This window comes from Bacillus rossius, chromosome 3, assembly GCF_032445375.1.
Source record: "Bacillus rossius redtenbacheri isolate Brsri chromosome 3, Brsri_v3, whole genome shotgun sequence".
Classification (NCBI taxonomy): domain Eukaryota; kingdom Metazoa; phylum Arthropoda; class Insecta; order Phasmatodea; family Bacillidae; genus Bacillus; species Bacillus rossius.
This window is the reverse complement of record NC_086332.1, coordinates 96,215,610-96,240,738: the sequence shown is the minus strand read 5'-3', so window position 1 is coordinate 96,240,738 and position 25,129 is coordinate 96,215,610. Positions and strand designations below refer to the sequence as shown.

The 25,129-nt window shown below is 37.6% G+C and overlaps 1 protein-coding gene across 1 annotated transcript in view; it reads left to right on the top strand.

Annotated features, from left to right (window-relative positions):
- The window catches only part of LOC134531055 (exocyst complex component 5), a 136,785-nt gene that overhangs the window by 101,277 nt on the left and 10,379 nt on the right, over positions 1-25,129 (top strand). The window contains exons 14-16 of the mRNA XM_063366568.1: positions 5,993-6,095; positions 14,914-15,070; positions 24,863-25,023. Coding sequence (XP_063222638.1) covers positions 5,993-6,095; positions 14,914-15,070; positions 24,863-25,023 — 421 coding nt within the window. The remainder of the gene's footprint in view (positions 1-5,992; positions 6,096-14,913; positions 15,071-24,862; positions 25,024-25,129) is intronic.

Below are 25,129 nucleotides of genomic sequence, written 5' to 3'. Positions count from 1 at the left end.
CTCCAAGCGCATTGTGCGAGGCATCAACCTGAACGGCAAACCGTTTACTAAAATCGGGTAGAATGAGCACTGGGGGTGAAGCCATACAAGACTTCAGCGCCTGAAAAGATTTCTCTTGTTCGGGGCCCCACTCGAAAACTTAATCCTTCTTACGCAAAATATTTAAGGGAGCAGATAAGGAAGCAAAATTATAAATGAATCTGGAAAAATAACCTAACATACCTAACAAACGCTGAACTCCCTTTAAATTTACAGGCCTAGGAAACTGGATGATAGGAGTGATCTTGTCAGGATACATCAGGAGCGTACCTTGTGAAATAACATAACCTAAAAATTTAACAGATGTTTTTCCTAATGTAACCTTCTTCGGGTTAACAGTGAGATTGGCCCCTCGTAAACGAGAATGGACTTCAGTCAGGTGAGTAATGTGATCCTCAAAGGTGTTACTGTAAACAATGATGTCATGTACATAATTAAACACATAATCATACTTAAGATCAGATAGAACATGATCCAGGATCCGGCTCATAGCCTGACTGCCAAAACTAACACCCATAGGCACAGGATTAAATTCAAAATGGCCATTGGCCCCTCGTAAACGAGAATGGACTTCAGTCAGGTGAGTAATGTGATCCTCAAAGGTGTTACTGTAAACAATGATGTCATGTACATAATTAAACACATAATCATACTTAAGATCAGATAGAACATGATCCAGGATCCGGCTCATAGCCTGACTGCCAAAACTAACACCCATAGGCACAGGATTAAATTCAAAATGGCCAAAAGGAGTTGAAAATGCTGTATACTTGCAGCAACTAGGATCTAACAGGCACTGGTGAAAACATTGATTCAAATCAATAACCGAAAAATATCTAGCCTTACCTATATGCTGAAGAGCAAACTCGACAGTAGGGAGTGGATAAACATCGTCTTTAGCAATTTTATGGTTCAGAGGAATGTAATTGTGCACCATGCGCCAGCTCGCGCCGTCTTTTTTACGCACTAAAAAAGTAGGAGTGCAAAAATCAGATGTAGAAAGTGAAATTACACCAGCGGCCAAGAGCTTATCCACGATGTCGCACATGGCCTGAAGTTTAGGGGGAAAAACCTTGAGATATTTAGCGTGAACAGGAACTTCATCCTTTAAATAGAATTTATAGGGCAAAATGTCACAACGTCATAATTTAGACGTGTTAACATCGGAAAAGGCGTGAACTAGGTCGGCAATAGCTTGCCCTTGAGCAATGCTATCAGCATCGCGGCACTCAAAGATAACAGAATTACTAGGCTGCGATCGGAAGGGAACTTTCACAGAAGGGGCAAAATCAAAACAGAGCTCACGCTGGCCCACATCCAGAACACAGCGAGTCTTGCTCAAAAAATCTAAACCCAAAATAAAATTAGGTGAAAGACCAGGAACAACAAGAAACTTCCAATTCCAAAAAAAAATGTTTAATCTTAAAGTGAATAACCACGAACGTATTTGCGCGAAGGGACTCGCCATTCGCCACGCAAATATTAATCTGGTTTTCAGAAAATACACGAAATGAAAATTTAGGAAATGTTTCAATTAAGGTCTGGAGAAATGTCTCACTAATGGCCGAGCATGTAGCACCGGTATCAACAAGAGCCGAAAAGAAACGCTCGTGAATACACACGGGCAAGAAATTCAGAGAAACAGAGTTAGATGCTTTCCTATAGAAGCGACAGAAACGACCTCTTTTCTGACCTTTCAATGGCCGTTTCCCGGACAATTACTCCGGTAATGACCCAATCCCCTACAAGAAAAACATCTACGTGCGTTAACGTCAACGCTTGCCTGATCACAGTCCTGAGTCACGTGTCCAAACACGCAACAGTTTGCGCAGCGAGCACGAGTGAATGTTGGAACACCCAGTACTGGCTGCGGAGAAGTGGCAACAGCGCCACCAGTCAAACGCCAATGCGGCTGGGTAGTGTCAAGAGGCGGGGCAGACGGGCGGCCAGGGGGGGAATTACACTAGCCGCGCCGCCGGCGGGTAAGCGCGCATGCGACCCGCCATCAAATCTACGTGGTGGCAAAGGCCGCGCATGTCAGCAGTCATGAAGGCGAGGCTGACGACTATTATATTCACGCGTGCGTAAAACACGAGTGTCAGCATCGTGTGCGTCACTGCCACGAAAATCTGAAGTAACCTGTAGGCTGTGAAATCCCCTGTCACGAACACGTGACACGGACGTAGACCTAGCTGGAGGCGAGAACTCAGCCTCATATTTAGACACCGCTAATAACCGCCCCTCTACCTCACTACCCCAAGCACGCAAAGCATAAAAGGTGGTAGATGGAGCTAACATACCTCAGTGGGTGAGCACATGGGGCGCAAAGTTGCCTAAAATAAGCTGTACTAACTCAGGCTCAGCGATGTCAATTTCCAAAACATCGGCATAGGAAACAACCTCATCAATGTAATGACTGACTGACTCAATAGGACGCTGAAACCTGAAAATCTAATCGCGCTTATACGCGTCCATTACGCGCGGCGGACAGACAGCACGAAGTACCGATGTCTTAAAAGTATGAAAATCGACCTTCTGTACGATAGCCTCTGTTAGTCTAGACACATACATGCCAGTATACTTACTAAGCAGAGCTTTCATAAAGGCGCCAACTGACACCAAATTCAATTTAGCGAGACGCTCAGCCTGTAGAAAAAAATCTAGAATAGGCCTAGGCTCACTACCACTCAACACAGGAAGGGATTTGAGAACAGAGAAAAATAATCACCAGACGAGACGTCACTGACCTCGTGTATGAATTGAACGAGCCGGGCGCGCATGTCAGCCACAGTGTCGCTCGCTGAGGCAGGCAGCTGGTTCTCCTCGAGATTCCGTATCAGCTCGTCGCGGTGAAGCCGGTAAATCGAGCTGACTCTCGAGCCGCTCATGGTCATGAAAGAAAACAAGCAAAACACAGCAAAACCACTGCCGAAGCAGAGTAGCACAGAAGTTGTAGCCGCGACAACTGAAAATCAACACAAACAAGGGTTCTTTCCAGTAAGACCCACGACAGTGGGTGCTCGTGTTGCAAGAAATGAAGTCAAAAATGTGAAATAACAAGGCAATTTATTTATAAAAAATATAGAGACAATACATGCATACAATGCATATAATATAAGTCGTTTATGAGCGATAGCAATACAATGGATATAATATAAGACGTTTCTGAGCGATAGCAATACATCCCGCGGGAATCATTCATACAAATACAGTTAAAAATAATTTTGAGATAAATGGGGCCAAATGACGACGTGTTTGACATAGCACAAATCATATGGGCCGCTAGGCAACAACAAGAAAGAAATAAATTACAAAATTACAATTACCATTACCATTACCGTTACGACGCGGCTTGACAAGAAGTGTCCAAAGCCATCATGGCGTGCCCATATACAACCGCAGAAAAAACGATATTACATAAGCTACAGGTAGTACTCTGCTTGAGCAAAAGTAACTAAGGCAAAGAACTAAATTAAGCAATGACCTGAAGGGTCCAAGATGGCTTACAAACATTACAACTCATGGCAAACAAGCAAAGATGAAAGCGCGGCCACAACGCGCAAGCAAGAATAAGAGAACATAGTAATTACAGAAAATTACAGAAGTTAAGTTTCACAGCCGAGTACATACCAACGCGACGCCAGCCCCAAGTGACAGCCAAGTCGGACGACCAATAGACTGCGGCAAATAGCCTGGGTGCCGAGGTTATATAGGCCGGGAAAAATACACGTCAGTGTGCGCTGGTGGCGCGGCGGGGAAAGGAGGAAGAGTGGGGGGGGGGGGGTAGGATAGGGAGGTTGGAGAGGAAAGGGAAAGGAGGAGTGGGGAGGGGAAAGGAGGGCAAGGAACGCCAAGCAGTGCCCGCACTGCTTCAATTTTACCATGTTAAAAATAAAGTACATCTTATCATATACGTAAAAAATGTTGGCTACTTGACTCGAAAATACTCGATTCTTTGGCACTAAAAGCACTACTCGTGCACCCCTAATTAAACACAATATATGAAATGTGATAAAATGTGTGTGTGTCTGTCTCTCTCTATCTTTCTCTCTCTTTGTGTGTTTGTGTGTGTGTGTGTGTGTGTGTGTATATATATATATATATATATATAAAATTGTGTTTAAAAAATATATATATATTAAATCAAGAAGTGCCAAGAAACACTATATGTATTACAAAAAATATGAATACAATTTTTCAAAATATATGTGAGAATATTGTTATGCCGCGCTCGTTCGGCCTGTCTGCGCCCCCCTTCCACCCGCATCCTCTCCCTGGTATCTCGTGTCATACTGTCTCGCAACATCCTGACCGTCGCAGCGCGCACCTGCCTCAGATCGAGTTACTTAAAAGAGGTCGCACTGCGGCATAAAAGGACTCGGACATGTTTATCGGCGCGTTTTGTGGGAACCCGATGCTTGTTGCGTTTATCGGCGTTCTTTGAGCAGCTGCCGCGTCCTTCGAGGACTCACGACGCGTTTCTGGGCATTTAGACGGCGAAGGTCGCGCGATATCTCAGAGACTGCCAGATTGTTCTGGACGGGAACCCAAGGACTATATAAGGAGGTTGGGCCAACCTTCGAGAGGAGTTCATTGGGGAGTTCTCCCGCGGCGGAGTTTCCGGGCGATAGTGCCGCAGGTGCGGCAGAGTGGCGAAGTCCTTGGACGAAGGTTCCAGGGCAGGGAGTGAGTGAGTTCAGTGGAGTCGGGAGTTTCCGGGCGATAGAGTCGCAGGCGCGGCGGAGTCCCGAGTGAAGTTGCGAGCGAGTCGTTGTGTGGGATCTCTGCGAAGGGTGTGACGCCGGCGACGGAGTGCGGCGACGGAGACCCACGAGGGGTGCTGCGGCGAGAGTTGCGCCAGAGGTGCGGCCCAGCGAGGTGTGCGGGACGAGTGTCTGGGGAATTAACATTTCTTTAAGTGTAATTAATTATTTGCCAATTTAGAAGATAATTTGTAAGTAACAAGTAGTGGTAATAAATAAAGCTGTGTGTGTGAAATAAAATCTATTAATTGGGCTATCCTTTACGAACCCGCGGTAAATCGTAACAATATCATGAAGGCTTCATAACAGTGTCTACTGACAACATATTATACACACTGCAAACAATAATTGCTAATATATGTTAAAAGATCTTCCACAGGCCATTCAAAACTATGTTGTGCGCCGGATCCGGCCGCAGGCTGCCAGGTGGTGAGAACTGCTCTAGTGCACTGGCCTATAATGGGAAGGATTGGGCATACCCTACATTCAAGGATATGGTTGCTGTTCCTGCTCTGTAGTAGATTCAAACCTTGAAAACAATGTTATATTGAAGGCCTGTTTTGTATATCATCATGGATCAAAAGGAGACATCCTAGCTTCTAGGGTTGTGCCAATAGCACAACTGGATGTGAATCAAATTTATTTTAAATATGTATTTCAGCATTTGTAACTATAGAATTATTAGTGAATATTTTGTTATTATCTTTTTAACTTAGCTATCTACATTAATTATTCCATCACAAGATGAAATGTTGTGTAAAACATATCTAAAGTGTTTTTTTTCTTCACTTATTTATCACATTTTATTTCTTATATAAGTTAATAAGTAAGTTTAGAAAAGTAAGTTAAGAATATGATTAAATTATTTTAGAGGTTTTGTTGGAGGTAACAGTTTAGATTTTAAATATATATATTTCATCTCTAGGTTGAGGCCATTACTGATTATCAATATTTTTTAACCTCCATTCTCAGCCATGGTCAGGAGCAGATATTATCAACTGTTAAAGTCTTACAAGCTTGAATTGGTCTGTGTGGGTGACTGTGGTTGGATATATTTGTATTTTGTTCACAAATCTAAAACAGTTGCTCTGAACTTTTGTGATATCTGCTCACCTTAATTTTGCAAAACCTGTTTTCTCCTTCCCTCAGAATTGGTGAGCAGTGTGAGCTAGTTTGTACCTATCCTACAGGTCCATAAATGCTGTAGTCGGTTGGGTTAAGATATACCTCCAGTTGGAGCAAAAGAAGACTGACTTCAAGCCAGAGACAGACACTGACACATTGGCATCTCCGGTAAGTAACCTGCAGATTGTTTCTGTAGGTTGTTTTTGTATGTCACTCAAAGTGTTGTACCACTACCATGATTTTAGTTATCTCATGGTGGGTTAGCTTGACAGAGCTGCCAACCATTACGGATTTTACGTAATTATTACGGATTTTAACCCCGAATTACGGAATTACGGAACATCGCTGGTTTATTACGGAAACGAGGCTTTGTGCTGCATGGTAACGGAGAAAATTCCGTTTCTGCTGTGCGTGTTTCGTGAACGCAGTTTGAATACATCGCTTGGTTGCTCAAATAACGGAACTAGTAAGTGTGCGCATGTACGATGTACTGTCGAAATAAGTAAATTAATTCTCGTGTTTTCAAATAATAATGGGATGGTATTACGTCCGTTGTACGATACAACTAGTACATATTCTCGGACTTATCGTTTGAAGGCTACTTAAATCACGATAATATTTGTACGGTACTTTGGCTAACCTGTGTTGTGTTAATTTATTTCTTGAAAGCCATTTTTTCCATCATAGTGTTTTTGTCGTGTCTACAGACGTGAAATTTTTTTATGTTTTTCGATAGTGTTGTGTTCATCAGTGCCGGTTGTAGAAATGAAGCGTGTGACAGAATAATGTGTATCTGGGGGGGGGGGGGGGGGGGGGGGGTAAACACGCAAGTCTTCAGAACTTTCGACTTAAATATTCAAAAGAATGGCCATGCTTGTCGTTTTCAAATGTTTGGAACGCTACGGTTTTGTAATGTATGCACGTGTGACTTTTCGATTGCACATGGTGGAAGGTATGACTGTAGACGGCATATTGAATCAAAGAAACATGCAGAACATTTTAAAACCGTGACTATAGAGCATCCCACTCTTAGATTGCAGTGTGGAAGTAAATGGGCGTATTCTCTCTCTCTCTAACACACGCCGATTGCCGTTAGCACTGTCCTTGTTTCTTCGTGCGTTGTTGCCAAATATCAAACGAAATTTAAAATTTTAATTTTTGGACCAAGCTTTTTTTCATATTGTATAGAATCAAAATACGCATCAGGCAATGCTTATTTTGAATACTTAACAATATTTTAAGTGTCCGAAAAAATTAAAAAACATAACTTATTCGCTGCGAACTGTTTTGAAGTATTCCGATATGTTTCACATCAAAAAAAGAAAACCTACATGTGTATTTCATTCAGATTTTTTTTATTAGTAAATTAATGCCTTAGGACGCCACCGAACAAATGATAAGACAAAAACTGTACAGGTTTCACTTAAATAATTTTTTTAATATATTGAAATGCATTTTCTCACAAACTGAAACATCAAAAAGTTGACCCGCGGAAAATTTTTTTTCTATTAAAGATAGATGGGGGACGAAAGCGAGAAAAATGTTCACAATGAATTGAATTAGTTTTTAAAAGCAGCCCCATCTCAATTGCTTCTACAGATTCCGTGGAAATAGCTGTTAAAGATGTGTCTTATCAGTACAAGAGCGTGCGCTGCCGTCGTAAGAGGAAACAGGGTCGTGTGTTTAGATAAGTGGGGTTCTGTCCTACAAGCAATTTCAAATACATGGCTTCCTTAGTCAACAAAAAATATTATAATCGATTCTTGAACATAATATGTAAAATGTATGAAATAAATATGAAGGAATTCAATAGCGATCATGGTACAAAATTTTGAATTACTTTTCTATCCTTCTCAACACCAAGCATCTTATCAAACATTGTTTTAGACAAAGTTTTGGAAATAACTATGATATTATTACAAACAATTTAAACAGATTTGATAAGGTGTCTACTAAGGCAGTTACATTTATTTGTCCGGTGAAAATTTTTTTCGAACCCATGCCATTATGGCTGGTCGTATCAAAAATGTATTTAGAAAACATTTTTCGGCATTAGGTAATCCGAGTTATCATACGTTAAAACGGATTCGATATTATTCATATTATGGGAGTTGTTGCGATTTTCCTGTTTTTCAAAAAATCTTTCCCATTTCGAACCAATTGTTCGGATTTTTCCCATAACTTACTCGACCGAGAATTTCCATTACTGTATTTTATTTATCATTTTGGACATGACTTGTCCAAAAATACGGCATTTATCGGGCCCATGAAAATGTGATATATATATATATATATATATATATATATATATATATATATGGGATTTTTAGAACAGAAAAGCAAACTATAAGAAATTTTCGTCTACAATAGGTAGTTTTTATTTGAAATTTACATAAAAGTGGCATTATTACAATTTTATATGTGTAATAGTATAAAATATTATAAATTACGATATGATTTCTTAAAATGCTTCTTGTTCGATCCAAATTACAAATACACGCATCTCCTGAAATTCGTAATGTGTTAGAGATTTGGCAACAGCGCGCGCCATAAGCCGTGTACTGCAATCTAAGAGTGGGACGGGCTATAGCAATAAATCTATAGCTTCGTTTTTTCACTACATCTGAAGACACGAAAGTAACAAAAGCAGTTATTGTTTACAAGTCCTTGTGTTTTGTCTTGTTGTTTGTTTACATGACATTTCTTATTCAACCAGGATAAAAGAAGCAAATAACAAGACAGTTGTTTTAAAGTTTAACTTTGAATACTTTGAATTGAAGATTCAAAATATCCAGTAAAATTATTAATATTTCTTACATATTCAGATGATTGTATTGTTCAAATAGATTTTTTTTATTCATTAATTTGCATTGTATTCATATTTTTCTTTTTCTTTTGCATATTATTGTCCTTGTTTTATCTTGTGAGTGTGTTATAATGCCCCAGGAAAATTTTATCGTGCATGATTTACGCGTACTTTTTTCATATACCTAATTGCCATTACTGATGGGTGTGATTTGAGGTTGGCAGCTCTGGCTTGATTTTGAAGAATTACTGTAGTGTGGGAAATTATTTCTGAATATGGGTATTTGAGTTGCCTAAAATTGTGGCTCTCACCTTAAAACATTGTCAGGTAGAAATGTGTATGTGACTGCTAAAAGTTTGTTACATCCAAGTGATACTTTATACATGGGAATTATCATGGGCATTTAGATGAAAAATTGCCATACAAACTTTTAATGTCTTTGATGACAGTTCACAGTTTTGTAGGTAGTAAGTAATATAAAATAAAAACATATTAGAATTTTAAGTAATACATTATCAGGATAACCTTTTTTTGTTATTAAATTATCTTAATATATATAAATCCAGTGTCCTGATGTTTTTTCCAGTGAACTCTTCACCAAGTCAACCGATTTCGATGAAAATTGGCATTTATGTGTAATTTTTTCCAACTTGAGAGATAAGATAGTTTTTATTTCGATTAATGGTCTTAATCTGATAATTTTAGAGTTTTCTAATGTGATGTATGTATGAATTGGCAGAAAATCACCATGGCAATGGCTGTAGCATTGTTGATGCTTCATTCGTCTCCATGGTAACGACTATTTCATTGTTAGTGTAGTAGACATCTGCGAATTGTGATTTTTCTGTTCGAATCGAATTCGAATCGAATTTCAAAAAAATTCACGAGTTTCGAATTTTTTTCGAATCAAATTTGGGAATATTTATTAAAATAACATAGATCATTAAAAAATTTTAACATACCACCTTGTCACATAATTCACAGTTTAAATCAAGTAACTAAAATTAAAGTGAGACTATATTGAAGAAGCACAACCAGATTCTCTAAAATTAAAAAAAAAATTAAAAATTATATTTCTATAGCACTAACATAAATCACTTCACAAATCATTTCAAATTGTCATGGAGAAAGGTGAGTTCACCGACATGGTGCTGCAACAAAAATTCTCTGCGGCTGGTAAAGATGTTCCTGCTGTAGAGAAAACTCTCTCACTTGCCACCTTATTTAGCATGTTTGACTTTCAAGGATAAAAATATTAATAAAAATTTCACAGCATAAGGAAGTGGTACAAAAATAAAAAACTAATTTACCGTTTTTATCGTGTAAGCATTGCACATTTTATTCTAAAATCAAGTTTATAATTTAGGGGTGAGACCGTGGGTTCACTCTTAAGCCTGTATCAGACGAGGTAAGGTTTCGTACTGGCTCCGCACGAAGCTTCCAATGTACCTGCCAGCTAGGCCTCCATGGCAGCAGGCATGGACGTTTCTATGGAATAACCTATCACACAATGTTTCCCTTTCAATCCATAAACATCTACAATAAACAAGTGAACTTCATTTATTGTGGTAATAAGTAGGTACTTTTGTTTATACAAAAACATAAATATTTACGAAAAAAGTACAGATTCACATATTTAGTTATTTATAAATACTGGGATCATTTTAAATACGTTCTATTAAGCTTAAGCTCTAACTTTTTGTGTTATAAATGTAAAAATAGTTTTATGTATTTTTTCATTCAAAATTTGTTATGAATTTGAAAATTAATTTTTATAATCACTATAGTAGGTACATAAAAAAATTAAAGCTTTTAATGGAACAAATTCTTAGCAAATATTGGGGAAGAAAATAGTTGGATAAATTTCTAGAATAGCGGCTTCTGGGATTTAGCAAATATGATTTTCTGTCTTAGTATTTATTTAATAATACTGGTGTGGGGTTTATTGGTGTGTGTTATTTTCAAGTTTAAAGACTGTCTTCCTCCATGGCTGTAACACACGAGCGAATGTGGAAAAAGAACAAGCTTTATTTTCACATTCTTTGATTGTAAATGGGCTGAAATGGATGTGTATCTGGAGTCATTTAAATCCATTTCAATGCTGGAAAAGGTATACTTTATTACGAATAAATGTGCATGTATATAACCTACCACTAGTTCTGATGCAATGAAAACTCTAAAACATGTTTGGAATAATTTGTATCAAAATCGATTTTAACTATGCATGAACTACATAATACCTAGTAGTATTTGTAAAATCACAAAACACAATTTACGAATAAGTTTTAAAATTCTAAACATCGAACATTTTTTCTAAGTTACGAGACATCAAAAAATTACCAATTCTCACGAACACGTAAATTTTATGGGTTGAAATGACACTCGATGTTGCAATTTAATTTAAATGCAGTAAACTACATTTGTTCTAACTATATGCACATACAAACAGTCGAGCTAGTTGATTAATAAAAATTTACTTCGAATACCCTAATTTACATTTTAAAAAAAACGATCCAAAATGGGCGAGTATTTGCAAGATTCAACTTGACGAGAGCCATCATCTGATCACATTTTATTTAATGAAGTTTTTGTATAAAGCTGTAACTGCTACTGCTTCAATATGAACCAAGATATGAACCAACACATGTTCGCCGCTTTTCAAAACAAGAATCAAAACATTTAAATGCCGCCGAAATAAATTAACGTTTTTAACACCAGGGGCTACTACCACTTCATTCTGATTGAATTAAATTGTCATCTTGTACGAAACCTTCCACAAAAATTCGAACACGGCCGATTACAAAAACTTCCACGAAAACGGCCAGCCTCGGGTAATTCTTCCACAGAACCATCCATACCAGCTGCCATGGAATACCTTGCAAGGAATCTTCCATCGTGTGATAGGGGGCCTTTAGCTGAGTATTGAAATAAACAAACACCGTCGTATCACTGCGCCACGTCAGCAAGTGATAGGCTGAATTAATCTTGCGCGCCAAGCACTAGTTGCAACACACAAACTTCAGTACAGTCGGTGCTAATAAAATAACGGAGAAGTAATATAACAGGAAGCACTGTAGCACTTTGTTCAGCGTACCGTAGGTGGTTCATTTGCGAAGAAAAAACTATGCACTTTACGCCTAATAGCCGTCTTTACAAAATCATCACAAGTTTTGATAACAGGATACTCAAGTTTCCTTTTCTTCCCGGGAGTTGTTAATGTCCCAGTGTCCTGTAATTCTTTCCTTGCACGAAGCACACTGCTCTTCGAAACACTCGTAAATTCCGCAGTTAAACTCGCGATATCGTTCACACAACAATCCGGATATTTGTCTGAAAATGTTTTAAAAACATTCAACACAATAGTTTTCTGTTCACTTTTCGAAGGCTTTCCCGTTCTGTGCTTTACAAAACTCAGTCCGGCGTCAGCCATAACAAAACCGTGCGCGCGCGAATCCGAAATACAGTTGTTGCGCCTGGCATCAACTGTACACACGGCGTCTGCTAACATAATTGTAAGTAAATACTTGCTGACACATTAAACTGTATTGGATATTAATGGTGAAACGCTATAATGCTATATAACAACAATTGTTATAAAAAAGGCAGTGTAAAAATACTTACAAATGGTACGTAACCAAGGAACTATTTCTTGCGCACGAATAATGTGCGCAGCGGCCGGCAGCCAATGAAAATGTTTGTTTACAAGAGGCTTTGTTTATTCCAAAACTCAGGTAAGAAGGAACGGAGAATACTATTATGCAAAAAAAAAAAAGTAAAGTAATCCATAAAAACAAAACCTATTCATGGAAAGTACGTTTATTTAAAAAGTAGACTTTGTGAAAGTAAGCTAAATAATTTAAATTAATGAGTGACGCAATAAAATCATTTTATTCAACTAAAAAAAAAGAAACCCGTAACAAGAACGTGATTTGTAACTATACGCATAACGATCGTGCGGGTTAACTCGGTTACAGACAGAGCGCGCGCGTGCATGCAGTCTGCGAGCTATCAATATCAATCTTAGACTACGTGCGCGCTCTCTATACAGTAATACAGGAATCAACACAACCAAACTGGCACTGCTTACGTTTCTATAAGCGGTATAAAGCGACTCCCAAGACGTTTAAGATGAAGTTTTTAACTTTTAAAAACATCTTTAAAACACGATTTACACATCAGATTACTTTGTAATAAGATTAATTAAGTTAGTAAGCAGTTTTATCAGAACGAACGGCGTAAACTGCGTAAAGCAATAGGCGCGTTGTAAACAACGGGAATTCATTGCATTACATCAAATGAAGTTAAAACGGGACAGAAATAAAATGGTTAAATAACGTGAAAACGTAAATAACGGTAACGTAAATAAGGGGTTTCGATGTATAATTTTTTGTAAGTGGAAGATGTAATCGCCCATTTACATTTCTTTTAGAAATGGGGGAGGGGGATGTCGTATATTAGTGTACCCGGGGTCCCGGGCCAGATTTTGCAAGTCGAATTATTGTAAAATGAATTCGATTCGAAATTACGAATCGAATATCATAAAATTCGAACTCGAATTCGGAAATTTCGAATATTCGCAGAACCCTATAGTCGTATAGTGTAGTCCTCATCACAGTTGAACTTTTGCGGGGAATTTAAATATAAAAAATGCTCTTTTTTCTTCCTTCAAGTATATGGTATATCCTACAGACTTGAAACTTGACAGTAATGTTCCTTATGTTACGCAGGATGACGTTTTCCGAAAATCAGCTCCCAAGGGTGGTTAAGTCCGTGCAACAGTGGTTACTTCGTCTCCATGGCAACGGGCATCGCTTTGATATTTTTTCCCATTCGAGGCGCGGCAGTTGCGTACCCACAAGGAGGGGCATATAAAATGAGCGGCGCAAGAGTGTTCTGCCTGCAGACTGCCGAAGCGAAGTACGGGTACATCAGTAGTACATTAAGTGCTCGAGAGTCGGGAAACCATCTCTGCTATTCGTTCTCTCTCCGATACATTAAAAAACGTAATAAATTAATTGCCATTATATTTCATTTATTATTACTGTAAATGGGATATTTGGTCTTTTCCCTTTAGTATAGCCGTGCGAAGCCGGGTCGGTCAGCTAGTTTATTTATACTTGTTAATGTACGAGTATAGGCTACTAGATATGCCTAGCTTAACAGCAGAATTACCATGTTCTTTGAGTAGCTTTTGTGAGAGAATGAATAGAGTTAATATAATGCAGTTTTCAGCTAAGTATTGTAGTGCTCGTGTTCAGGTAGTAGTAGCTGGTTATTACCGTGTTTTCTCACATAATCGTCACACATTTTATTCTAAAATCAAGTTTGAAAAGTAGGGGTGCGACATTTATGTGGAACAAAAAAAAAATTTGTTAGGTAAAGTTATTTATAAAAACAAAACCCATTCATAGAAAGAATGTTTATTTAAAAAGTGATGTATAATTGAGCACGCCAAACAATTTAAATTAATAAGTCATGCAACAAAAACCTTTCTTCAACTTTAAATAGAAAAACAAAATCTATAATCCGAATGCGAGCCTGAACGAACGCGTAACTATCGTCACTTACCACGAAAGAGTGCGGGCCATCAAATGTAGTTAACTCGGCACTCGACAAAGAGCGTACGTTGCATGCAATCGGCGAGATAGCAATATTCGACTACGTGTGCGCGCTCTATATGGGATGTAACATAACCAAACATGAATGATGCCAATTAGCTCTGCTACATTTTTGTAAGTGGTACACCGTGGCGACGCAAACGAACAGATAAAGGTTATAATGTTTAAAAACGTCTTTAAAAAAATTTACACATCAGACATCTTCGTATTTCCGTTAATTAAATAAGTAAGTGGTAATGTCCAAATAAATATTAGATTTCTACTTAAAAATACATCGTTTTATACGGAAAAAATACCCACACAAAGCGCTCGGAATCTAATAGCGGAACCAAAAACATCATAAGACGTTTACGCGAGAGGATTTTTTTATCCAAATTTTGACGCACTTAATTATGGGTGCGACGATTATGCGCGTACGATTATGCGATAAAAGAGGTTAAATAGCCCTTAAATAAAGAAATGAGGGAAACATGTAATGTGAGACGAAGCTGTAAGTAAATGAGGCAATAAATATGTAAGTTGTGTTGGCTGGCGTGTGAGGAGGTGTGGGTGGTGGGTGCAGGCGTGCCTGGCGGTGGTGCAGCACATGGGCGCGACGGTGGAGCGTGTGCGGGAGAGCCTGGACGGGAAGAACGTGGAGTCTCTGATGACGGAGCTGGGCGTGCGCTTCCACCGCGTCGTCTACGAGCACCTGCAGCAGTTCCAGTACAACTCCGCAGGTGCCCATATCTCAGTTTTATCAGCTCCGAGTGAACACGAATTTGATCTTGAAAGTATTCTCAAAAACTTCTGAACTTCTGAACTTCTGAACTTCTGTTCAGTTGTAATGGTTATTTCACATGAATGGTTATTATTACCAACTTGTAACTGTAAATAATCCCACCTTCTAGGTTGATAGATTTTTTTTATTTTATATTTTTTTTTTTTTCAATTTCTCCAAAATTGTATTCATTTATTTACAACTTTTCAAAATATTACCAGATTACAGTTGGTCCCGCCATCTGAACCTCATCCATTCTACTGTTTACTGTGTGTATGTTTAAATAATGTGTATGTTTAAATGTGAAAACAGATGAAATTTCATTGTTTCAAAGTATAAATATTTGCACAGGCCTTTTGAAATAGTAATATTGAAAAAAAATATTTTAAGTAAAAGTTTAAAATATAAATGAACTTTGCAAAGGCAGAATTGATATTTCCGCATAATGTATATTATCTAGACTTTTAAGGAATGATATATAATGGGCATAGAAATATAGTGGTGGATTTTTGTAAAATGGTATCCAGTAAACTTGTCAGAAAATTCATATGGCTACAAATATTGGCTGGGTATTTTAATATACTTTGTGTGATTTCTAGAGGCAAGATTATATGATTAGAGCCAAGATTTTACGGTTTTATTTTTTAGGAAATTTCGTCCTAAAGATTTTGAGATTTTGTCTTTATCGTCATAAAAGTTCAGATTTTTTTGGTATCGCCTTTATGATTTATTTAGGAGATTTAAGATCAATAATAGTAAATGTAATTGTTACACCTTTTTTTAATATTTATAATTTTTGCTCAAAGTATATTAAAACATTGTTCAAAGTAAAAAATAATATTAATGGCGTAGATTGTGAATTAGAGGAAAGTAAAAAACATTATTAATATAACTTAGGACGTCATAATTTTGGCATTATTCTTCCCATATTTGGTGAAGGTGCATTTATATACAGGTGCCAGTATTTTATTTTGGTGAACATTATTCGTGATTCATGAGAAAGCAACCATATTTAGAAGTTCAGCATTCTTAGGCAAAAGAGATCATCTCCGGTCACTGACAATGACAGAATACTTTGAAAATGACCTTTCAGTGTCAACATTTGATGTTGGTATCCACATTAATTTGAGTGCAGCTGCAGCAAACTCAGGAAAGTCACATTTTAGTTGACACAAGAGGTTCACTATGTCTACACTGGCTGTGTGTGGTTTTTGTAGTTCACTGTTTATAAGTTTTTGAAGGGCCATGTAACCTGCTGCTATTGCAGTTCTTGGCACATTTTGTAGGAAAGGTAGATTATCAACCATTTTTGAGAACTTTTTGTCTTCTATGCCGACATTCCCAATATTTTTGGGGTTCAGCAGGGCATCAGTATCACGAAAAAGTGCATGAGAAGGATCACTTGAGACAAAATCATGTAGCTTTAGTAAGCTAAGCTGTGATGTCTGTTTGAACTTGTTCTTTCAAGGCTGCAGACTGAACACTTTTCATTTTTCTCAGTAACTTTTCAACAGCCTCTGGAAAAATTCCTTTTGTTAGAACTACCAATGAAATTTGAAGCTTCTGAAGCTTTGAATAGAGGAGGTGGGCAGTTTGGTAGGAGGATCCCTCCAAAAAGTTTATTGTGTCAACAAAGCAGGCACAATTTTCAGTGACAAACACACACTGAGCTTCAAGGGCTTGTATCTCAGTTTCTTGCAGTCCCTTGATGATTTTCACACCAGCATTATTTTCTTCACTCAATTGTTCGAAGAAGTTAACAATGTTATGCAGGTGATCAGCCAGGTAGAAAACAGCATGAAACCACGTGTTCCATCGTGTCACAATGGGCATTGGAAACATCTTCACGTTATCTTTTCCATTCTTGTCCCTCAAAAAGTTGAGGTAGGCATGCTGTCTCTTTCGTGTGTTCAATAAAGCATTTTTTACCTTTATCACAAAGAGGTTTAAATCCTCCAAACTGTTCTGCCAGATCTGCCCTACCAGGTTGATTTTATGTGCCCAGCACTGCACGTGGTACACATGTTCACCAAATATACCTTTCAAAGTGCTTGCAGATCTTGTCATATATCTAGCACCGTCGGTTACACATATGCAACTATGTTTTCTTCTTTGATTTCATACTAGGTGCATATGTCAATCACAGCTTTCGAGCAGTTGACAGCATTAGCAGCTCCAAGTACACATGATGCTCCAAGTAAAATGCTATGTTCTTCCCCTGGTTGCAATATCTGAAAAAGAATATTGAACACACAGTTATTTGCTTTATCTGTGGTTTCATCTGCCATAATTACGACTTTCTGGTCGGCCACTTTTTCTCTCATCTCTGCCTCTTTCTTTTCCCTTCCCTTAAAAGAGGAATATATTTTTTTTCTTACCCAGTCTGCACTAGGTACCGTATTTACTCGTGTATAGCGCGCCCTCGTGTATAGCGCGCACCACGATTTTTGCAACAAATTCCAAAGAAAAAAAATTTTTTTTCCCCATAAATAAATTTTACTAACATTTTGTGGTACCTGTACGTGTGAAACAAATGATAATTTAAATTGATGTGTGGTGATGCGTCAGGAAAATACTTAAACTCTGCTGTGTAGACTTAAGATAATGAAGCGCTGTATCGTCATAACTGGTACTTGGGCGGAGGGAGGGAGGCAGGCAGTAACAGAGACGCGCGGAGGATTAGATGACTCACCGGTAGCAGCTGGGACGAGGAAGCGAAGGAAGTGGGAGGGGGAATGGCGACAACATTCTTTCTCTCTCTTTTATTTTACTAGCTGCGTTGGCTTTGTGTAGAGGGGGAGGTCTAAAAATAAACAAGAGACGTGCGAGCTTGCGCGCGCACGTGTGTGTGTGTGTGTGTGTGTGTGTGTGTGTGTGTGTGCGTGCGTGCGTGCGCGCGAGAGACCAGGTTGCGTGTGTGTGTGTGTGTGTGTGTGTGTGAAAGAGAGGCCTTGTTGCTTGTGCGTATGTGTGGGGGGCTGGCCAGAAACGTCAACAATCACCTGGCAGTTAACGACTTCCACTCCTCCTCCCTCCCACACTCCCCCTTTTTTTTTTTTTTTTTCCGTGTATAGCGCGCATCCTTATTTTTTTCCCTTACTTGAGGGAAAAAAAGGGCGCGCTATACACGAGTATATACGGTATATCACAAGCACCACTGACATGTTTTGCTAGCCATTCACTAAGTTTGCAGTTGTCCAGTTTCTCAACAGGAATTCCAGCCGCAATAAATGTTTCAACTGTTTCCAGTACAAATTCATCTTTTTGTTCCTTGGCTCGTTTTAGCACTGGCCCTGCCTCATGAATTGAAAGCTGCCGTTTTGAAGTTGGTTGCCTTTGCTTCCCATTTTTCTGTCTCTCTGACTGAATGTGTTTGTTTAATGTATCTTTCCTTTCAAACTGTAAACGACAGTCGCAAAATTTACACATCAATATTTTACTACCACTCACATAAAACCCTTCTTTTGAAAATTCTGCTGCACGTGCAGCCACTGTTGGTTTATTTTTAGGCATTTTTTGGTTTGTTACACAATGTTGCTAACCTTTTCCAAAGACAGCAACGCAGAAAAAAAATCCACAGACACTTAACGAACGTAAAAAGTTTTAAAATGTAATGAAAATATAACTCAATTTATGTTGCAGCGCGGTAAATACGTCACAGGCGCTGTAAAATGCATTTTTTTTATGTTTACAAATTAATGTTGTTTGATGCAATCCTGCCAATACACGAAACATTAATATTCTTTTTTCTTAACACATGCGATGTGTGCTGCACTTCATCATGATTTTAAAGTTTCGGGTGCTGCGGTACACTTATTTAGTTAGAAAAGGATAAATTTTTTCCTGGCTTTTAAATTACGTTATAAAACACGCACACTGAAAATTATTACGTTCAACACAAGTGCGTTTGCGTCTTGTTGGCTAACGGTGTCTATTTTCAATCGCATAATGGCGGCACTGTTTTTCTAACGTGTGTACATAACCAAAAACGAAAAAAATTATTATCTGTGTAAAGACTATGAAATACTAAAGTCTTCTGTTAGATTTATATATTGCAAAAGTGTGTTTAATACGCCTACAAAGATAGTTGTTCCAAGAAACGACATAAACAAGAATTTGTCATCTAACTGGCAACATTATTGTTATATATTTCGTGTTCATATGGTACGTAATCTATTTTTCGCGTTTTGGTGGTGTTAACACTCAATATCGTTTTATTTTGCGTTATTTCCTGTGCGCGAAAAAATCGTGGCTCTATATATGATGAATAATGATGAAACCAAAACACAGTGAATTTGAAGTCAATACGCCACCAAATACTGAAATGAAAGTCAAAACACCACATAAGATTGAAATGCAAGGCAAAACACAAAATGCAGCAAAATTCACCTGTTACTAGAGCTGTCCCGATCCACAACATTTTGCTGATATGCCGATACGCCAATATGCCAATACAACTGTTGCTGATTCATCGATTCCGATCCGATAAAGGAAAAAACTCATGCTAAGAAAAGCGTGCAATACAAATGCACATGTATTTTAGTTTATGAACGGAACATAACATCTCTTTTTTAAACTTGTATTTTTTGCTTGTTTTCATTTGTTTGTTGACGCCCGGTTAGTTGCTTATTGAAATATGAATTTACTAACGAAGGCTGGAGAATTTAAATATGTAATACGTAATTATGGGCTATTCTGTATGAAATCAACACACTAAAAAAAAATTTCCTTGCACACCTCAGAATTTGATGAAATTCGGTATGAAGGTTGTCCTCATATAAATTAAGAAACATGCCAATTTTTTTCAAATATCTCAAATGGTTTCAAAATTACGGCTAAGTAAAGTTACCCGAAATCCGCCAAAAAAGTACTGTGTGTTATCGCATAATTGTCACACATTTTATACTAAAATCAAGATTGAAAAGTACGGGTGCGATTTTTATGGAGAATAAAAATTTTGTTTGGTAAAGTTATTCATAAAAACAAAAAACAAAATCCATTCATGGAAAGTATGTTTTTTTAAAAAGTGAAGTATAAAAGAGCACGTCAAACAATTTAAATTAATAAGTCATGCAACAAAAACCTTTCTTCAACTTTAAATAGAAAAGCAAAATCTATAATCCGAATGCGAGCCTGAACGAACGCGTAACTATCGTCACTTACCACGAAAGAGTGCGGGCCATCAAATGTAGTTAACTCGGCACTCGACAAAGAGCGTACGTTGCATGCAATCGGCGAGATAGCAATATTCAACAACGTGTGCGCGCCCTATATGGGAAGCAACATTACCAAACATGAATGATGCCAACTAGCGCTGCTACATTTTTGTAAGTGGTACACCGTGGTGACGCAAACGAACAGATAAAAGTTATAATGTTTAAAAAGTCTTTAAAAGAAAATTTACACATCAGACATCTTCTTATTTCCGTTAATTAAATAAGTAAGTGGTAATGTCGGATTTATTTTAGATTACTACTTTAAAATACGTCATTTAAAAGCTAAAAATTCTTACACAAAGTGCTCCGAATCTCATAGCAGGACCAAAAACATCATGTGACATTTACGCGAGAGGTTTTTTAATCCAAATTTTGACGCCCTAAAATATCGGTGCGACAATTATGCAATGAAACACGGTAACCAACATATTTTGATATCACCATAGCTTTTTTCCTAATTAAGGTAGATATATGGGAGTGGTATCAATTTTCTCAGTTTTAAATGCTCTTTTTTTTTTTTATACACAACACAACATACTTTGTTCCAAAAAGTGTTTTTGAGAAATCAAATTCAAAATTTTGATTTTCTCAAAAAGTGGATTTTAAAAATATTTTAAAAATTCCTATAAATTGTTTATATTTTTGGTAAGTGATTCCGAAATTTTAAAGTGGGAGGCCAATGGGTTCATAGTTAAATAATAATTTTGAAAAAGGGTGTTTTATGAAATTGTTAGTCAGCCTACCTACTACAGATTTCTTTACTTTATTACATTAATCCTAAACTTAAAAAAAAATATTGTACACTTAACATCTTAGGCAAAAGTTTTTCAGAACTTAATTATTTGTGAAGTTTTTATGGCTTCTTCAGATGTTAGTACATAAATTTTTCCTGTAGGAGTGGTGGGATCAACATTACAAAATACATCTGTCAGTGGTATCCACAATATGTTAGGTTTTCTTGAATATGAAAATGATGGTGAAGGACCAGCACGATGCAGAAAAGTCACTTTTAATTCATCTTCTTCTTTATTCTTCTCCTCTTTTGGCCATATACAGCAGTTATATATCCACTAACTTCTGTCATTTGTAGTTTTTCAGGGCATTTTTGGATGGTCACTGATTCCTCTGTTGTATCGTCAGAGAATGTTTTTACACATTTCTTTGATTCACTTGAATTTACAGGCATTTAAGAATGATATTGCTATGTTCCCTTCATATTTAATGCTAGGCTGAAACTGTTATTCAGAAATTTGTCAGACTCGGCATTCTCATCTTGTGTGGAGAAGGTGAAATTAATTCCAGATAAATTTTCAACTGCCCATTCATAAAGTTGGATAGGTGTTGAAATTTGGTCATCATATAAACATTGTAGGCTTGCTCTTGCAACAAGTCTCTTCACTGAGCCCCCAACTCCATCACATGGTCCTTTTCCATGGGCAGTAGTGCAAAAATGCTATTTCAGATAGTATACAACAATTAATAAAACATAAAACAAACAATAAAATAATAAAACAAATTATGTTTATATCATGTGTTCTGTATTTCAATACTGTAAAATAATTACATGAGCTTTTTATGTATTCAGACATCAGCTAGGGATAAACGTTGTCAACACACACATTACAATAAAATGTCATATTATTTACTTATATACTCTGTAAACTCTTTGAACAGTTATTACTTACATGCAGGACGACCCATTGAGAAGCTAATATAAAATTTGCGTTCATCCTGAGAATATGTATCAGCCTCAAATGTACACACGGTTCACAAGGATAAACGTACTCTGCATAACTCAGGGATAGGTTGGACGAAGCTCTGGTATTACAGGACCCCTGGTGTTGCTCTTTGCTGGATCAGGATAAACACCAACTCTGTGTAGAAAAAAAAATACAGCTACGACTCTGTAGAATGTAGTACAATGGTTAGAACGATACTCTCCTCCATCAGGTTGTGCTGCAAATTGCTATAAAGGGTTGGTCTCACCCATGGCGACATATTTAAAAACTGCTCTGCTTAGAGTCTTGAAACACACGATGGCAGACATTGACCAATGCGGATGTGCAGTGGAAGCAATTACGACTACCTAAATCTTCGTGAAAAAAACAGACTTCCTCTACTTGTACTTCCAGCATGTGCTGCAGTCTCCAAGTAGCTTCATGTTCCCAGTCCGTTATCCCTGGATTAGCGGGACCGGCCCTCGCACTGGAGACATCTTGTACATGCAGAACCCAAGTTCAGAACCTACCATTCTTTCCTTCTCGTCTAAGGCTATCCTTGTACTTTTTCCGGACAATGAGAAACTATGCTAGGAGGAACGATGGATGGCAGAACCTCAACTTCCGACTTGGCGAGCAGATAAGATACTGGAAAACTGTGTTATAATGTGAATTGATCCAAAACATAGCAAGAAACTGAATATCAAATTTTTAATAGGATATACAGCAAATACGAAATAAATTCCAATATAAATACCATATGAACTGCTATGAATTAACCTTGGGACATCACACATGCGCAAATTCAATACTTAAACACATGAAAAAGATAGTTAAACATATGTACAGATAAAATACACATATGTTGCTGAAACAATAATTAAGTTAAACACTTAAACATGTCCTAATGTTTACAATGATCCACAGAATGGTTTTTTTGTATCCAATCGATTTTGTTGGAATCAGGATAGATGATTGTAGCCTAAGAGTTTCCAAGATTAAAGGGCCTGTATCTCAACTTCAGCATGTTGTGATAAATGCAGTTTACTGTTAATATTGCAACAATTTTTTAATTTTACACAATACCCAGTTATTCTCAAGAAAGACATGTGAATAAGTGTGAGGAAAGTTTTTTTTAAACAAATTCTTTAAAAGGCATGCTTGGTTGCATGAGAATTTGGAGCTGAGATACGAATGCCACGGATAAGCAGATAGTTTTCGAATACTGAAGACTTCTACTGAATCAGCAACTCATTTCTTGACCATGTCACAAGTGATACCAGTTCAAGATTTCCTCAAGGATCTTAGCTTCTTATGAACCATCTCTGTTGATCGCAGGAGTTAGTGTGAAAACTGATGATATCATTGATAACCATTCTAATATTTTGGATAAAGTGAGTGGAAAATTTAGCCAAAAGTTTCAAGTATGTTTTAGATGGGTGTGGAGAGAACTAACCTAAAATACTTCTCTTACTCTTAGGAGAGTTCCAGTTGTGGGCAGAACTTTGGGCAAGAGACAGCATCGCAAATAGTGCCCACAATGAAGATTTAAGTTACCTTTCACTGCAATTACAGCTCAGCTCTTACTGTATGTGGTTAATACTTGTTCCCACTAACACACAGTTTGCTGAAGATTTTTGCTCCTTTGCCTAGTTAGCTTGGCATTTGTGACTCTCAGAGGGACATTTCTGGCAGGATGGATGAACAAAAAGTCTTTGTAATAGTTTCCAAACCAAAAAACCTGTTGACTACCTTTTCTAATGTTAAACTGTTACTTTAGTGTTACTGTTACTTTAGTCTGCCATATTCTGGCTAATTTAAGTAGTAGTGGATGCAGGGGAAAGAGATTTTCCCCTCCCTCTTAAAGTAGTGAAAAATTATGTGAGGCCTCTGTCAAGGCATGTTATTTTGGGTGATGCAAGGTGGCTGTTATAACACCTGAAATACAAACCACACAGGCAGTGATACATGTTAAGAATGATAATGTAACTGTCCAAACCCCTTGTTGGTGTTTAAGTTTTTTGAATACAAAGTCTTATTTTATCTATTTTTTTCAACTCCACTTCCAAAATAATTCTTGCAGCTTAGCACTTGCACACCTGTTAAGTAAAAGTTATGAATTAAGCTCAATAACTTTAACTGCATAATTCTGTATATGCTAAAAAATACTATGTAATACTTATGCATTAATAATTTTTATTTTCATTTTATTTTTACTGGTCTTGTAAATTAAAATATAATTTTCCTCCTATTATTTCTTTTGTTCCCTTACAGGATACAAGTGCTTGACCATATAATTCCATTTATAAAAAGAATAAAATTCTAATCAATTTTTTGAGAAAATTTCTGTAAAATTTTCTTTTATTTTAACAGAGTATAACTAGTAGCCAGTTTTGAAATAGCCTAAAATTGTGTGTACAGGCATAAAATTAAGATTTATGTGGGAGGGCTTCTTGACCCATTTCCACTAGGGGATATTCTGTACCCCAGGCCTTTTCCGTTCCTCCTGAAGTCATGAATCAGGCTGTTGAGAGACTGTACCAGTGTACAGATAAACCAGACATGCAAACAGGTTTAGTAGAAATGAGTGTCTTGTTAACATGAAATTATGCAGTTAAAAAATATATAGTTTTCAGTGGAAATATTAAACAAGTTGGTTGGTTGTGGATTAGCTGTTGGTTGCCAAATCCTTTCGGCTAGTTTCAGGAATGAAGAAGTTAAAAATCATAAGGAATTAACAAAGGACCAAGTGCAGCATGCTATGTGTGTGGTTGTGTGGTGCTACTGTTCAGTATCCTGCATGTCTGCTTGCCATAGGAGCGATGTGTGTGATCTGCGACGTCAACGAGTACCGCAAGTGCGTGAAGGAGTTCAAGGTTCCGCTGGTGAATGTGTTGTTCGACACGCTGCACGCCTTGTGCAACCTGCTGTTGGTGAAGCCGGAGAACCTGAAGCAGGTGTGCACTGGAGACCAGCTGGTGAGTCATCGCCTGTTGCGTGCGGCGTGGTACTTGTGACGTTGAAGACAAGATTTTATAGCAGCACATAGTTCTGAAATGCAAGTTAATGCAGCCATTAACCATG